Raw genomic sequence first — 18,276 nt, 5'->3', positions numbered from 1 at the left:
TTTGAACCTCTGGCTATGCGCTTACAAACAGCCCGACTAAATACGCGTGTAGTTCTTGAAGGAAAGGTCAAGAAACCTGGTGAGTAGGACAGTGGTTGTTGAGTCCCTGGCGTCACGCCAACATGTCGATGAACTGATCACAGAGCACGGCAGCAATCGTCTGCTCATTTGTTTCTGCCGTTCAAGCTGACGTAATGCGCCATCCCACCCCCCACCCCCATTCCCGCAATCTATCGAGGATGGCCTCAATGAGTGACCACCCTGGAGGAGGAGGGGGGCGTTTCGTTTGATGTTACAGTAGAGAGAAATCTATTTAAGTTCATTAGATATCAGCTGTCTTCCAGCTATGATCATACAACTATTACATATTTTTTTTTCTGTTCATGTTGCTATTCTGCATTGCTGATTTGTCTCTCCCATTCATTTTATGTTTTGCCTAAAGGGACAGGGATTCAATTCTATTAGGCAGCCATGTTCCCTGGTGACCAGGCTGGGACTGGAAACCTAAATAGAATACATCCTAGACTAGGAAACAATTGGGAACGATTTGTATTTCCAAACTACTGAGAAGTGTTGGCCTATTGGTGAAGCGTTTGGTTGCTAATCAATCTATGTATCTATGTATCTATGTATCTATGTATCTATGTATCTATCTATCTATCTATCTATGTATCTATGTATCTATCTATCTATGTATCTATGTATCTATCTATCTATGTATCTATCTATCTATGTATCTATCTATCTATGTATCTATGTATCTATCTATCTATGTATCTATGTATCTATGTATTTATCTATCTATGTATCTATGTATCTATCTATCTATGTATCTATGTATCTATGTATCTATGTATCTATCTATCTATCTATCTATATATGTATCTATGTATCTATGTATCTATGTATCTATGTATCTATGTATCTATGTATCTATGTATCTATGTATCTATGTATCTATCTATCTATCTATCTATCTATCTATCTATCTATCTATCTATCTATATAACATACAAACATCCACCACAAATACTGGGATACTGTCATAATCACAGATAATGGAATCCACTCAAAGTTTGCAGGGTGCCAACTACTTGCTTTTAATATCATTTTTTTTTCTAGGAGGCAAGTCTGTCCAAATATTTGGATTTTCTTGTTATCCGGCAAAAATCTGTTGTCTCGGTCTTCGGGAGGAGAAAGAATGGAGGAAATACCACCTTTCATCTATGAGCCGCGGGATGTTTTTAGAAAGAAAACCCATTTGATGAGGGGGCAAGAAACTAGCAATTGACGCCCTTTTACCCCGAAAGACAACTTATCGATAATAATAAAACATGCACACACACACACACACACACACAAATACCACTCACGTGATATTTTTCTTTACTTCTGCTATTTTTGTTTGGCGCTAATCAAAGGAACTGGGAACATTAGGGTTCTTCGTTGGTACAAGAAAAAAAAATAGCAATCTATTTTTAGATGTATGACATTTAGGGGAGGGACAAGTACGAGAAATAAAACCGGAACCGGAATACGCAGAATCTGAAAAAAGTTGGACATTGTATGTAGTATGATGATGTATGATTCACAAATAGTGGCGATTTTTATTTTAAAGTTAATCACAATTTAAAATAGGTATTCAGCTGCTTTATTGTATTTTCATTTATAAGATACTGTTTACATTTTTGTGATGTAAGAGGAAAAATAAAAGCTTTTCTTTTTTGCGATTTGATGAAATGTATGGAAAAAGAGAATTGTAATTTATTCATAGAAGAAATGTATTAATAATTAGAAAAACAGTTGCTAGTGTTGAAAGATAGCTGTTGCCAAAAAAATTTACTACAAGCGTAGGAAATTAGAATTTTGATTCTACGGTGCTCAAAAGTGCCAAATATTATTATTTGGTTTCTAAGCCCACAACTTAACAATAGTACCGTAGTTTCTAGACCCAATACACCAAAGATCTCATTTTTTAAATAATACCCAATATCCACAGTTATATACAAGGCAGCTGATGAAAAGGTCATCTGTTTCAATGGCTGACGGTGTACGATTGTGTCATGAGGTCAGCACGACGACCAAACGCTTTACTTTTACTCTTTTTATGTCAGGTACCCATTTGAGTTGGGTGGACTCAGAAGCGCCCATAAAATCTCGAACTAAGAAATCGAGATTGGTAAATCGAATGCATAACCTCGACAATCACGACCCCATATAACTACGAATAAGGGAAAATGAATTCTGCACTAAAGGGGGCTAGTTCAGCTTATACCACCACTTCAGTCAAATACAATTTCTTGCCCTCGTTTGAGATACCAAACAAAATAATTAATTACCAATAGTTAATTAACTAATAGGTTAAAATTGTATTGATTCTTGTGTTGTCAGGTAAAATAAATAATAGTGTAAAATTTCAGTTTGATCTGAGAATGGGTGTGGGAGAAATAACATGTACAAACGTTTTACCAGACTGACAGAGAGAGATGATAGAAGCTTTGAAAAAAAAAAAAAAGAGAGAAAGGTTCCCTTTCAGACCTTGCGATCAATAGGGCAAGTACTGTTGATTTCATCTGTTTTTTAAAGCCCACGGTTAACGAGAGTGTTATGTGGTCAGCGAAACGATCAACCGCCTTTACTTTTCCCCATCTAATGTCAGGTACAGCTGGGTGGACTCAGAGGTGCCCAAAGATCCTAAATTAAAAACCCTAGTCTTCACCAGGATTCAAACACCCTGTGGAAGCTTAGCGCTTAACCACTCCGCCACCACTCGAAAATTGCTTTCATAAACAAAATAAACTTAAAAAAAAAAAAACACTACTATTTGCTTACAATCTTTTCGTGAATGGAAAAGTAAACACGCAATAGAAAACAGAATACTTTTAAAAAACAAAGCTTACATAAGGGGGACAACTCTAATTACTGCCATTTATCTTCAAATTGTGTGTTGTAGAAAAAATAATTAATTACTACTCAATGTTTTATTGATTGGTTAATTTTTTTTTATTGATTCGTGTATTGCCATCGGTTATGAATAATTATGTAAAATTTCAACTTGATCTGAGAATAAGAAGTGGGAGAAAAAATGTGCAAGAACGTAATAAGGGGATTAAGTCCAAATATATTTATATATATATATATATATGCTGATTTCTGACTGAAATAAATAATAGGAAAACATTTATGAATTGTATTACGTACGTCACGTACTGATAGTCCACTACCTAGACGCATTCTAATCAACGCTGAATGTGATATCTGAACTTTTTATGAAGGTGCCGCCACTGACTTTGGAATTCTGTGTTTGTCTCCATTAATAACTGATTTGAGAGCATTCTACCATTTCTTTCTATTTCATCTTCTCTTCAGGGCCGTGGGCAGCCCCCTTGTGATGGACTCTAACAGCATCTGTAAAAAGACGAAGCGACTGGCCGGGAGACAGAAGACCATTTGTAAACGGGAACCTGAGGTGGTGGCGGAGGTAGCGAAGGGAGCCAAGCTGGCGCTGATGGAGTGTAAGTTCCAGTTCAGGAACAGGCAGTGGAACTGCACGACGGCCAAGCGATCCATCACGCAAATACTGAATAAAAGTAAGTATGCTATTTCAATGCCGGACTTAGCTTGCATGGGAGGGGGGGGGGGGAGCGGGGGGGGGGTCGGGGGACTTTTTTCAAGGCTACGAGTGGTGGAAGGACAACTCGGTAATGAAATAGAAAACTAGAAATTATTTCATTTTATTTGTTTTTCAATTCCTTATTAGCAAAGCTCAAATAATACCAGAAAATATTAGTTTTTTTTATATTTTTATTTAAATAAGAGTCCTGTCGGTATTGTCGTGATGTAACTATTACAAAAGTTGATTGAAAAATTCGCGTGGCGATTGGTTGAAAGGAGACATGAAAATAATTTGTATGCTATTTTATACAAGGTTGTATTGGGTTGGCGTTTTTGTTTTCGTTTTGTTTGTTTTTTAAATAAATTATTAACATTTGAGAACACTGACGAGGACAGGTGTAGACGGCGAAAAGAGAATATAAATCGACCACCGAAAAACAATGGTTATATCTGTGTTGGGTGTGGCAAAAAATGTAGGTCGCAGTTGGGGCTGCGTATCCACCGGAAACACTGCACTCCTCATTTATCTTCGGACTCGAAGATCAACCTTTTTTTTCTAGCTAAACAACTACATGGGTTCATATTGCAAGTAACTATTAACACAGACAGGGCCGGTCCTAGCGATTGCGGGGCCCTATGCGAAATTAATTGCGCGGGGCCTATTCTGGGTGGGAATAAGGATAATAAGTGAAAATTAAGATTTTGTATTAGAAAATAAATTCGGCTTTGCATTTTATTCATTCTTTTCTAAGTACAAAATTGCGATCAAGTTAATTTTACTTTACCAATCTTGCAACCTATGGCATATTTTTATGCCAGTGACTATAAAAGTAAATACGGTATTGGAACTTCCTGTTATGGGGAAAATTCGTCCGATTATTACATTTTATTGCATGAAAGCTGACACTGTCTTTTTTTTTATCGCGCGTAGGAATGACTTTTCGATAATGAATGACATACACAAATGATAATTTTGTCTATTTTTTATGAGTTTTCAGGAAATTTTAATAAGTGCAGGACATTTCCAGGAATTTTTCGTATATATTTTGCAATTAATAATTACACCTAAAATTAGCGCAGGGCCTATAAAAGCGCGGGGCTCACTGCGACCGCATAGGTTGCAGTGGCCTAAGACCGGCCCTGAACACAGAGAGAGAGAGAAAGAGAGAGAGAGAGGGGCGAGAGAGAAGGAGAGAGAAAAATAGAGAGGGAGAAATAAAAAAAAAAGGAGGGATGAGAATAAGAGAGACTAAGAGATATAAAGAGAGGCGGGTGGGTAAAGTAGGAGAGAGGTTGGAGAAGGAGAAAGGCAGAGACAAAAGAAGAGAAAAGAAGAAATGGATGAATGAAGAAAAGAGAGAGTGGGAGAGAGAGGGAGGAGGAGAGAGTCGGAGAGAGAGGCGGGAGGAGAGAGTAGGCCGAAAAGGAGGAAGGAGGCGAAAGGACAGAAGCGAGAGAGAATGATAAAAAGAGGGACAGAGAGAGAGAGAGAGAGAATGGTATAAGGAAAGAGTGAGATAGAGGAAAGAGGGGAAGTGGCAGACGGGAATGACGGAGACAGAAAAAAGAGATCCCACCAAAATGAGGCTAATGACACGCTTCTCAATGGCTGCTGGCTCCTTCAATGTTTTTGTCAAATGAAGGAGACGCTAGACCCCCGTGCCCACCCCCTTCCTTGGAAAACTAATCACAGAAACAAAATAAAACAAAACAAAATAAATTGAGCGGGATGGTCAAAAAGGTGTCTAGCAGACGAGAGCAGAGCACGTTCTTTGCGCGCCTGGCGCGCTTCCTCATTTTAATACCTGTCTGCGCGCCTTTAGCGTTCCTTCACCCCAACCCAGCTTCCTTTCCCTAACAGCCTCACCTCACACACACACACGCACACACACACGCCTCCCGTCTCTCACGTCTGCCTTCTAGACAGGCTCCGTACTCCCACGCCGCGCAGGTTTCGAGTGAGAGCGCTCGCCACGCAGTATTCCAACCCGCGCGCTCTCACTTTTGGCCGCTCACTCGCACTCAGTTCCGAGAAGCACAAAGTTATCTCCCATTTACGACAGTTCTCCTTATGTCTTAAAGATAGCTCTGCGTAACAGTGTGGTCTTTAAGAGCAACTAAACAACAAATAACTAGACTTAAGAAACTCTAAAAATTAAATTGTTTCTTTTTAATTCATTTGTGTAAATTATAGACTATGTTTCCAGCTGGGCCAGCGTAGCCACGTGAAATACCGCACTCCTCAATAATCTTCAGACTCGATCACAAGCCTAATATAGGTATAATTACAAGCTCTGATAGAGCTCTTCTCTGAGACTGAAGACATCATTACCGGCATTAGCTAAAATGTATTATTATCCATGCTTGGATTTTTACATATTAAAAAGATTACATGGTACAAATTATTTCTATCTCTGGATAATTTATTTATTTCATTATAACGACTTTTATCCTTTTTTTTCACTATAGTCTCATTTTTTTACACATTTGTTTGAGTGTTTGTATTTGTATGTTTGTGTGTGGTATTTCTAGATGTGTATAAGTATTTGTATGTATGTGTAAGTATTTGGATGTATGTGTCAATATTTGAATGTGTGTGTGTGTGTGTACATTTACATATGTGTGTTTCTGTAGTTTTGTGCGTGAATGCTACTTTGTATTTTGAATGAGACGAAACCATGAGGAGAAGTTCTATTTAATTAATGGGTTAGTTCTGCCCAAACGTTTGTTAGTACATACAAAAAAAAAAAATCAAATTTTGTTTGTTTTTAAGACTTATCAAAAAAAAAAAAGTATGAAGTCTCCTTTTGTTTGTAACTTTATGACGCCGCATCAACGCTGTTGTCGTCGATCGTGTTTACAGTATCAGCAGAGATCATACATCGAAGATGAGCACTAGCTTACTTTCTGCCCACACATAGATAAACACCATGGTTGTGACAAAATTATACAACTCTGTGTCTGTCTATCTGTCTGTCAGGTACAATTTGTTATACGTCTCTTCTTCCACACCCCTATCTTATCTTATCTTATCTTACACGTATCATCTCGTATCAAGTTGAAACAACAATTATTTGTTGTACCTAAAAAAATGAATAAATTAAAATTAGCCAATCATTTAATTAATTATTGGTAATAAATTATTTTGTTTTGTTATAGAACAATGGAAATAAATGCATTTTATAGAGCGATGTTGCTATATATGTGGAATTATTCTTCTTATTACATTTTGTACTCGTTTCTTTCCTTTCTAGGATCAAGTTGAACTTTTGCATAATTATTCCTAGTCAACGACAATGTATCACGTATCAATGACCCACGTAACAATACACTGTATAGCGGACTTTCACGTATCAATGTATCACGTAATCGATGTATCACGTATCAATCAAAATTAAAAAAAAAAAGGTTAATCTGTTAGTTGTAATACATTATTTGTTATATACAAAAGGGGAGCCTATTCATTTTATACTGAGATATATGTACGAGATTTTTGCAGTTCTTCCTCTTAGATAAGTTTAGTTTTTAAAAAAATATTTTTGTGTATTTTTTTGTTTTGTTTTTTGTTATACGATATACACAGTAAGAAAAGATTTCTCCTTTTTTATGTTAACAAAGCTTGCAGTCCGACCTTTAGATTTCAAGTAAGAATACAGTGTCATTCTTTGTTCTTTTTTTAAATTTACTCTATTAATATTTAATAGAATGTAGTTAGAAATGATTGTCAGTGATCAACAACATAGGTACACTGAGACAATATGAAGTGCAAAATGAAATAGACAAAGGGGGAGACAATCAAATAGAAAGAAATCCATTGACTGTATAATATATATGTTTTTTTTTGTGACGGTACGCACCGGTACGGCGTACCGGCACCTTTTTCAATGTGGAGGAAAAATTATTACTTTTCTTGTATTTTAACATTTATGATTACTTTATTAATAATTAAAAGTTACGCAACCAACCTCTGACTATTTCTTTTTTATAAAAAAGGATTGTATATATATATTTATATACATATAAAAATATACAATCATCATTATAAAAATATCCGAAATACACAAGAGACATTCTAGGATTTGTAGGATATTTCCTGCAACCTCAAACTTACTACAGAACTGCGGGGGATAGCGGGGGACAGAGCTTGAAAGTGGGTCCACTGAGACAATACAAAGCTTATACCACACGACCATCACTTCTGTAAACAAAATATTGCATTTTAGTGCTACTGTTATACATTGATGCATTCCATCCTATTTAACGCAGGGTGTTTCACATAGTTAACCGTTTCGGGGGAAAAAAGGCTAGGACTTCGTAGGAGTGTAAATGGTATAAGTGTCTTTGAGTATTAAGGGAAACATAAGCAAGCGAAATTTAAAAAAAATAATAAAACAACAACAACAACAAAAAGTATTATAAGGAAAAGAACTGCACATTTACAGCAATAATCTCAATAATGTAAAAATTAAATTTCCATTTTCTATATATAAATAAATAAGTATAACTAATAAATTTAATGATTTGTTGCTTTTTAAATTCATTCATATTGCAATAGAGACAATGGATAAATGTGCAAAGTTTCAAACTGATACGAAAATGGGAAATGGGAGAAATAACGTGTACAAGATTTTGTACCAGACAGACAAAGTTGATATAAAAATGTCCCCCTTTCACACCTTGTGGTCTGTAGGGCAGATGATGTAACGGTCATCTGTTTCTGGTTAAATAGGGTGTCATTTGGACAACACAACGACCAACCGACTTTACTTTTCTCCATTAGAGCCGGTGGACTCAGAGGAGCCACAAGATCCCGAGATGAAAAATCCCAATTTTCACCATGATTCAAACCCGGGACCTCCTGTTAGGAAGCCAAGAGCCTTACCGCTCAGTCATCGCGCCTCCGAGTTGATATAAGCTTTGTACAAAAAGAATACAATGAATGGTTGTGGTGAATCGCTTGAGTTCCAAACCAAGTAGTCTCAAGCTTCCAATCCCGCACGCGCTCATAGATTCAAAAAGAGGTAGATTTCTTTCGAAAAGATTTGTACTAATTATGATTTAGTTGGAAATAGAAAATCAAAGAATTCCTAGGCTTGCTAAATTCTAGTCAGCCCCCACTTGCCAGACGTAACTGCGCGAGAATCTTGCGTAACAGGTGTACGCTGGCGAAGGTGAGCTGCGCGGCATTGCTGTTGAGAACGTGAGCGAGCCTGTTAGGAAGCTTTGGTCTGGTACTGCCTCCATTGAGACTTTCTGCACTCTCTTTCTCTTTTCTCTGTCTCCGTCTCTCTCTGTCTCTCTCTCTGTCTCTCCGTCTCTGTTTCTCTGTCTCTTGCTATTGCATATCACTTTTTATCATAAAAATTTAGAAATGAATAACTAAACTTTGACATTGATAATTAGAAAGTTCAGGGAAAAGAAGAGACACTTAACTAAAAGCAAAAAGAGAGACTGAGAGACTGAGAGGCAGAGTGAGAGGTAGTAGTTGTAGCAGTAGTTGTAGCAGTAGTTGTAGCAGTAGTTGTTGTAGCAGTAGTTGTAGCAGTAGTTGTAATAGAAGAGACAGAGCGAGACCGAGTGAGAGAGACGCTTATAGACAGCAGTAGAGAACAGCAGACACAGAGAGAAAGTATCCGACAGAGAAAGTAGAAGAGACCGAGAGAAGCAGAGAAACAGTGATAGAGAGAAGAGGAAGAGACAGAAAGATAGAGAGCGTAGCAGAGAGTAGCTTAGACAGAGATAGAGATAATAGCTGAGAGAAAGAGAGTAGCATAGACAGAGATAGAGATTATAGCTGAGAGATAGAGAGAGTAGAATAGACAGAGATAGAGATTATAGCTGAGAGAGAGAGAGAGAGAGAGAGAGAGAGAGAGTAGCATAGACAGAGATAGAGATTATAGCTGAGAGAGAGAGAGAGAGAGAGAGTAGAATAGACAGAGATAGAGATTATAGCTGAGAGAGAGAGAGAGAGAGAGAGTAGAATAGACAGATATAGAGATTATAGCTGAGAGAGAGAGAGAGAGAGAGAGAGTAGAATAGACAGAGATAGAGATTATAGCTGAGAGAGAGAGAGAGAGAGAGTAGAATAGACAGATATAGAGATTATAGCTGAGAGAGAGAGAGAGAGAGAGAGAGAGAGTAGAATAGACAGATATAGAGATTATAGCTGAGAGAGAGAGAGAGAGAGAGTAGCATAGACAGAGATAGAGATAATAGCTGAGAGAGAGTAGCATAGACAGAGATGAGATAATTTTATTGGTTCAAACTAACGGAATTTCAGTTTGACTTGAATAGTCCCACCTCAGCACTTCTCGTCTGCTCCTATCACAATCAAGATATATGATGACGACGATAGACTGTCTATACAATGTCATTCTGGGAGGCGCGGTGGCTGACTAAAGACTGGGATTCCTAATTTCGTGACCTACAGAAACAGATGACCTTTACATCATCTACCCTATAGATCGCAAGGTCTGAAAGGGGAAACTTTAGAGGATCATTATCACTGACGATCACTGGGAAATTGTGTTAATGAACAGAGCTAGTCAGTTACCCGTCATGGGAGCCGGCAGTAAAAGTCATTCGAGCGAACCCATTGATCTACTTAAACGAATAAAATGTCCTATTCAGAACCTCCATGTCTCAGACCGGTCCTTCAGTTTCTCACCTAGTCAAACATTGCTTTTGTCGGTGATTTAGTGAGTGGGTTGGCAAGCGAATGACTGAGCTACTGAATGCGAATAGTTTTGATTAGCCTAACTCTGATATACTCTACTTGAACCAAACTATGTAAGTTAATCTTAATTACATCAATTAACAATAATTTAATACTTACTCTACAGATATTGGCCTACACATTCAGAATGACTTTCCTACAAGCTATTTTTTTTCTTTAGTCAACTTTGTTTTTCTGCTAACTCAAATCTTTTTTTAAAAAAAGTTTTTTTTATACCACTTGAGATAAAAGCAAACATCGTTTTTTATTTAAGGAAATATTCATGATGTAAGCGGGGGGGGGGGGGTCTATACGTGTGTAAAGTTTAAGGGTTCCAGCACGTGCAAAGATCTCTCCAAAGAGTGAAACCTTTTCAAGTAGACTTCTAAACGTGAGCGATGTAGTGGGGGGGGGGGTTTCATCATCACGTGCAACATGCTCACGTAAAATGTATCACAGAGCTGACTCTTCACGGAGCTAACTCTTCACAGGGCTCACTGGTATTGTGAGCTAAAGTGTTTGGACTAACTCAAATAATCTCTTTCAGAAACCTTGTTTGGAATGATAATGCAAATGTTAACAGAACTCGGAGAATATGTTGGACAATCGAATGTCACTAGCATCTCAACTTAAGCCAGAAGTGCCAAAACTACGTACCGGGGGACATTTCCTGCACCCTCAGAAACGTTGCCCCCACATAGCAAAAACACAAATCGCAAAGAAACGATTTTATCCGTTAATGCTGCCCGCGATTAAAGCGTTGAGGATTTATATAGCCAAAAAAGGATTGGCCTCACTGGGTTAAGTCCTAGGAAGATAAGTTTGTCACCTTTCCGGCTTCTGAAAAATGTCTCTATGACTACATTCTTCCGACATTCGGTTTTGGTTGTTATTGTTCTTTATATCCAACGAATTTACAAAACTCGACAAAGTTATGTCTTCGAGAATATAAAAGCAAGCAGGGTGTCTGTTTTTCATTGTATTTTACTAATTTTATCAAGACATTATTCGTATTTTTACTATGCCACAAATTAGGTTCAAACTCTTCATGGTTTGTTGGACATGGTTGTCGAAATCGGCTCTATTGAAATTTGAGTTTATGTATAACTTTGAAGTAAAAAAAAGATAAAAGCTGAATTTCCATACAGTAAAAACTGTTTTTTTTTAAAAATATTTTTATTATTTTATTTTTAGTAGTATTTTATATGTAATCCTCTTAAAATTAAATTAGGCCATTTTTAACCCGCTTTCAGTGGGAATTCCTAAACTCGACTCAAATGTGTCTTTGCATTTAGAGCACTCTTCAACGGGTATTTCCGTACTCGACTGTAATCAGTAATGAGTTGAATAAAGTCCATAAACAGTATAATCAGCGTCTTATGTGGAAATCATTAGCTAGACTGTTAATACAACTGAATTGTGCAAGTTGTTTTGAAAACTCCTTGCAGTATTGAAGAATAATAAGACATAAACAGAAGGCGAAATTATTGACCACATCACCAAAAGTGGGCTTAGGTAGTGGCGAGGGGGGCAACTGCTCCAGGCCCTGCACATTATGGTGACCACGCGATAAAAGGAATCTTTTTTGTCACTGTCAGCTCGTCCTACAAATATTCGTGGCCCTATTGATATGGTATTGTCAGCTAAGCCCTCCTAAGGCCGCCTCTGGCTTCGTAAAGGAGGAAATGATTTAAAATTAAACAGCTCAATGCTAACCTACAAGAGACCTAAACGTCCCTTTGTTCTACCATCTTACAACATACATTACCGGACGGAATCATCGTCCTCCCCCCCCCCTCCACCCCACTTACATACACCTGACGTTTTAAACTAACTCTTTTAAGTTTACTGTCATGAGACGTACGAATAGACAAGTTCTATTTTTTTTTCATCAGTTAAAGGGGCAGAACAACAAAAAAAATAATATAAAGGGAGGTAAAGGAAAAGATGCAAGAGAAAGAAGGAGTTGGCGCCCTGCCAAAGTTTATTTCGTTATCAGTTTTTGATGTGCGGGGTATCTCTTAGGGTGTTGTGGGAAGGGAGAGAGTCAGTGTGTGTCTGTGTGTGAAAAAAAGGTGGGGGGGGGGAGAGCGGATGAGGTGATAAAGTTCTGTCCCTTTGAAGTTAAGTGAGAGAGTTGCGTGCAGAAGGATTCTTTCTCTACCCCCCAACCTCCCCTTCCCTCTTTCCGCCCCTTTTTTTGTCTTAACCACATCCAGGCTTCTATTTAGTTGTCCGCCCCTACCTGTTCCGAGCTGGCAGCACCTGGGCATCGTATGCCGCTCATCACCAGTTTGTGTTTAAAGCTATAATGTTTTGTTTCCCTTTCTTCCACTATCCAAGATTATTCAAACCAACGCGCAAACATACTTTTGTAACTCGCCCCCCCCAAAAAAAAAAATGAAATATTCTTTTTAAAAATATACATTCACTGTTAGCCAACAGTCCGTTCAGAACACCCTAATTTTTTTTTTATAGTATTCTTCGCATAATAGAAACAAAGATTGAGTTCCTGTTATGTTTTTCAATGACAAAGTTTGGTAGGGGCAGTGGATAGGAATACTTGGAGAGCAAGCAGAAAGAAGGGAAGTCCTGGATTGGTTTGAAAGAACACACAAGGCGCTGAGAAAAGGCTGCAAATATTGCAGCCCCTGGTTTAACTGCCCTACCCTTTAAACCTGCATGTGATGCCCTTGTACCTTAGCGAACTGATTACCCCATATGTCCCCCAGAGAGCCCTGCGCTCAATGGACTCAACGCTTTTAGTGGTGCCACGTTTCTCCCTCAAAAGCTACGGTCTGCGGGCTTTTTCAGTGCACGGACCAAAGGTTTGGAACTCACTCCTCATTGATCTCAGACAGACAACATGTTACACCACTTAAAAGAAGAACATTAAGACCTATCTGTTTAAAACTTTTTTAGATTATTTATCAATTTAGGTGTCGTGTTTGCGTTTGTAATGTTATTACAGCGCCTTGAGCCTACATTTTGTTTGTTAACAGCGCTTTATAAATAAAATTATTATTATTATTTGCACGATTAAGAATTAATTATCTGTTTCGGAATCAGGGGATGTTTTGACTTGACTAGTAAAAACAAGAGTAGGTTTTAGGGACAGAACGAAATACCAGCAGACGTAAACAGAGACACTTCCAGGACAACTTAGAAATATGTAGCATTTTATGAACGTCTAGAGTTAGTTGACATTCGACGGTTCCCTTCATTGCTATCAAACTTGTTCGACATCCAGTACAAGCCTTAAGCAACTTATATTAATTGTTCGGCCTTTCGCCGGTGTTATTGGACTAACGACGAGTGTTACCGCCATTTGGTTTATTAGCATTAGATACCTCGGAAGCGCCTAACAGATTCATGGATTGGTTTCTTTAATCATGAGAGATGCTGCCAAGAGAAACAGCTCTTCTCTCGAGATATAAAAGATACATGGACTTGTAACTTGTGTGTGTGTGTGTGATCTATGACTGTTTGTTTAGCTTAGCGAAATTTCAAAAGTTTAAATTGTAAGAAATATGTTAAATGTATTCCTTAAGATGGCCGCATTGTCGTGTGGAATGCGCTTCTGACTATCGTCAAGATATTCCAGGGTTTGAACCTTTCCGCAGGAGGCATACGATAGGATGTATAATCTTTATTTCTGAAGAAAATTCAAAATTAAGTGAAGTCAATTTATTAGATGCTTTGTGGCTTCTTTTTACAGATCTAATAAAGGAATTTCTCTAATTTAAAAAGATAAGTTATAATGTAACAGGAACTTTTCTTCTAGTCCTTTGTATTCGTGAGTTCAATGCTACATATTTCTGATTCACAAGGCACTGAATGAATCATGCAGCTGAGCATAGTCGTTAAAAATGATAAAAAAGTTTATTATTGACGTAGAACAGCTTTCGTTTATATCAAATGTACACAAATAAACAATTTTTTTTCATCGACAAAGGTGGACTTTTTTTAAAAAGTTTGGAAGCGTAAAAAGTATTCATTTACTTTAACCCCCCCCCCGTCTCAGAAAAGAGCTTTTAATGATTTTATGCTGTGTACCAGTCAAGCATCATGTTCATTTCTCAATTATTAAAAGACAAAAAAAATATTTTTACATGTAGTTGACAATTCGTGCTATTTTAATATGTTAGTGCATGTAATGTATGATTAAGACTGACCCGAAGGGGCCATCTAAGAGTTTGTGTGTATCACAAACTCCATTTATGAACGTATTTTATTATAATTCAATCGAAATGGTGATTAATCCGCTGGTTTACTTATAAAATTATAAAGCAATCAAAATAATGACAAACGGGCGTTTTTTTAAAAATAGATTTATAAAGTAAAAGGACATAATACTAAAATATTTTTAAATGTATATTACTCCTATAATGAGCTCTTTATATTTTGTAACAACTTGATCTAGCATACAGTACCTATACAAACAATTTAATCATATACAGATGTTGGTATATCTTTTTTGTTACATTTAATTTATAATATATAATAAAACCTAAATGTACTATCAATCGTGCACGTAGAGTCACAACGAAGGTAGAAATATAAATAAATGTAGAGATTTTTACAAAGCTTATGCCAAGTTTCGCTTAAAGCAGGGCTTGATTCAGTGACTAAAATTTCAAGGATTGTTGTGATGGAAGACAAGTCAATTTCTAGAGCTCCCTGCAGTAAGATTTGGAGAGGGATTCCCTTAAAAGAAATAAGATAAATATAAACTGTTTTAATAAATTTGGGAAATTTCTGTATATATATATAAATATATGATAAAATTTAATTTCTGGAAATAATTTGAGAAAGATTTGCTTTTAAGACAAAGCATCGAAGAACTGACAGGCAAGGGTTCCAAACTTGATAGCTCATCAACGATAGTCGCACATAAAACATCAATCCCAGGAGTCCCATAGACGACTAGGTCATCCCTTTGAGTATATAAAACCACAGCAACTGCACAAAGGAATCGTATTTAGTATTAGATCGCGATCCCCGCGTACATACTGAGTAATACAGCAAGGGAATACCACGTAATAGTGGACACTTTCCTTGTCATATCGACATAGCATCAGAATTGACTAAATGTCCACTCGCAACTGGGCTTGCATGTCATGTAAAACATTGCATTCGCCCTTGATCTTCAGCATCGAACACATTTCCATTAATAATGTATGTTACAATATCAAGAAAGATTTTCAATTTAAATCCTTAAAAGACAATAAGAGACTTCAGTTCTTTAAATCCATCCTTTTAGCACTGGGCATCATACTAGGAAAACGAATCGCGTAATGTTACTTTTCATAAAATATCATCTGGCCACCAATTTGAGAATCCTTCATCAACTCAATGGTTTTGCATTTCCTTTCAAGTTAGCTTTACCAAGTCTCCAGCTGAAGAGATCAGGCGATGTTCTCCAGATAATTGCCACAAAACACAGAACTCACAGTCAGAAAGAAGGGGAAATAATCAACTACGTTTTTTTTCTCTCTTTTTATCTCCCTTGTTTGCTGAAGTTATTTGCTCGCGCTCCATCGTTTAGAAGTTTCCTTTCATCTCTGCTTTATTAACGCTGAAGCAGTAAAAATATTTTTTTCCCTCCTATGGCTTGGTTGTTTATTTATATAGGGTTGGTTATTGTAATAATACAGTAAATACAGTGGAGGACGCTATTCTACGTATACAGTGTAACAGTATTGGACTGGTGGTGACTTTTATGAGAACTAAACACGAGGATGACCTCTTCTGCTCAATAACCATTGGAAGATCTTATAGACAGTAATGAGAATCCAACCTTTACCTACACCTATTCTTTGGTGACAGTCTGTTGAACTGTTGGGGAACCACACAAGATCAGCTGACTGATTTTCTCCATTCCTCTCTGTGTAAGTCCTAAGATAGAATTTCATTCAATGACAGGCCCGTCGCTTTCTTTGTTTGTAATATGCTTCTACACTTTCACACTATGACTAACGGCTTACTTAAAATCAAATGGACAACTAGCTGGTGGTAATGAGAGAAAAAAAATTAAAAAAAGAAAAGTAATTAGTAGAAAAACTGAGTCCCTCAAATAAGAGTCATAAACGAAATCAAAAATGAAATTCTAGTTTCTCTTCACTACATTTAGTTTTGTAGTCCCATTTAGTGTTTCACTCCATTGTTTGGTATATTTTGATGAAAGGAGATGGTACCGACATTCCATCATGTGATAAATACGACGTAAGGCAACATTGTGCTGGAGATTTGTTATATATGGCTGAAAAACATTAAACAGAATTTTTTTTTGGTATATCCGGTGCGCAAAAGAAAGGATTAATCGATAACGTATGTTTTGTTTTTAAAGGTAGTCGATAATTTGTGTTCACTTCTTAGCACTGCAGAATCAAATGTCCCAAGCTCTTCAGTTTAAAGCCAAAAATAAGTTCTATATGGAGGAAGTACTAGACTTTCACTTGAGGACTTACAAATGACGTCAAAACAAATGGGCAACTAGGCAGTGGTATTAAAGGGGAAGGTCGGATACGAAGATGAACTGACATGCATTGAGGTAGTGTTAAAAATAGATCTAACTTCATTTTTTATAGTTGGTTGACCACAGTGATGGAGCGTCCTTTGATCGTCGAGCTTATCTTGAAAATCTCCGATTCCATTGTTTCTTTTATTTATTTATTTTTTGGCCTAAATTGACCCCCCCCCCCCAATATTTTGGGTGACAGTTTTGCTAAATGAACATTCAAGAAAATTTTAAATACCACATACAGTTTGGAATGTTTGATTCTCTGTGACTTTGAGTATGACAGTTTACTTGGGATGGAATTTTCAATATATATCGATAAAAGTCAATTACACTAAACATATTTTGTTTTAGGGTTTAAAAAAAAAGACCCATCACTCTAACTCTAACAATCACTAAAAGTTATGGATCCGCATTTAGCTGGTAGGCTAGCCAACGATTACCCTCTGAAAGATGGTGCGATACAAAGGCCCCTTTCAAAATTGAACCTGCAATAATTCGGGTTTGAGCTTTGAACAGTTAATAAGGCTTTGTGTGTGTGTGTGGGGGCGGGTCTTTGCTTTTAAAGAGTGACGAGCATCTTCAGTGCCCCCTGTCCACATTTCATGCACGCCCTCCTTTTGTTTTCGTATGACCAGGGCGCTTGTAAAATACTTTTAAAAAATGTATGAAGTTTTGTACTGTACAATTTCGTGATTTGTAATTTTATTGTTTTCGGGAGATCAATACGTCCTGGCCCCCAGTCTCCTCAATAACTGCCAAGTGTGTCACCGGGAAATGTTTGAACCGAGACCAATCGTCGCAGTAGGCCTGAACTCTGACCTGTGACGTGCCAACCTGTGGTCAGTGGGGACCAATATCTCGTTGCCACGTCACAGGTCAGTTTGCAGGCCTACTATAACGATTGGTCTCGTTTTGAACTCGGGACCACCGTGACGATAGTCCGAGAGCACACCAAACGGCCAGATAGACACATGTTTATAGTTCTGTTTTAAACTCCTTTTTTTTTTTCTTCATAAAATAAGGTCAGAATTGTAATTAGAAAATGATTGAGATGGGGGAAAAAAAAAAAGACAGTATTCGTAATGCAAGCTAATAGTTCTAGTATAAACAATTACAATACAGCCATATTAGGAATTGATAACGCGCAAAGAACAACTTTTTATCAAGTAGGTCAAATACTTCAAAGACCACAACAAGACCACGAGGAGGCATACACTATTTGTACAAAGTCAAAAAGCTACAAGAAGGTCACCAACTGAGTAGCAAGTGAAAGAGCGAGAGTGGGGCTACAGGAAGTCGCTACAAGTAAACAGAATGCCCAATGATATGCACTATAGTGAACACAAACAGTTTAGAATAGAAAACAATAAATGGCTGACTTCATTGTTACAGAACTGAGTCGTAAAGGTGTTCATGTTTTAAA

The 18,276-nt window shown here is 37.3% G+C and overlaps 1 protein-coding gene and 1 long non-coding RNA gene across 4 annotated transcripts in view; one reads left to right on the top strand and one right to left on the bottom strand.

Moving 5' to 3' along the window:
- Positions 1 to 18,276, top strand: part of LOC106057250 (protein Wnt-6-like) — a 79,221-nt gene that overhangs the window by 40,898 nt on the left and 20,047 nt on the right. For all 3 annotated transcript variants that reach the window (XM_056014070.1, XM_056014071.1, XM_056014072.1), the window contains one exon: positions 3,370 to 3,590. In XM_056014070.1, coding sequence (XP_055870045.1) covers positions 3,370 to 3,590 — 221 coding nt within the window. The remainder of the gene's footprint in view (positions 1 to 3,369; positions 3,591 to 18,276) is intronic.
- LOC129923383 (uncharacterized) overlaps positions 1 to 18,276 on the bottom strand; it is a 95,635-nt gene that overhangs the window by 76,248 nt on the left and 1,111 nt on the right. The window lies entirely within an intron of this gene.

Source organism: Biomphalaria glabrata, chromosome 16, assembly GCF_947242115.1.
Source record: "Biomphalaria glabrata chromosome 16, xgBioGlab47.1, whole genome shotgun sequence".
Lineage (NCBI taxonomy): Eukaryota > Metazoa > Mollusca > Gastropoda > Planorbidae > Biomphalaria > Biomphalaria glabrata.
The sequence above is the reverse complement of the archived record's forward strand: the minus strand, read 5'-3'. Positions and strand labels throughout refer to the sequence as shown.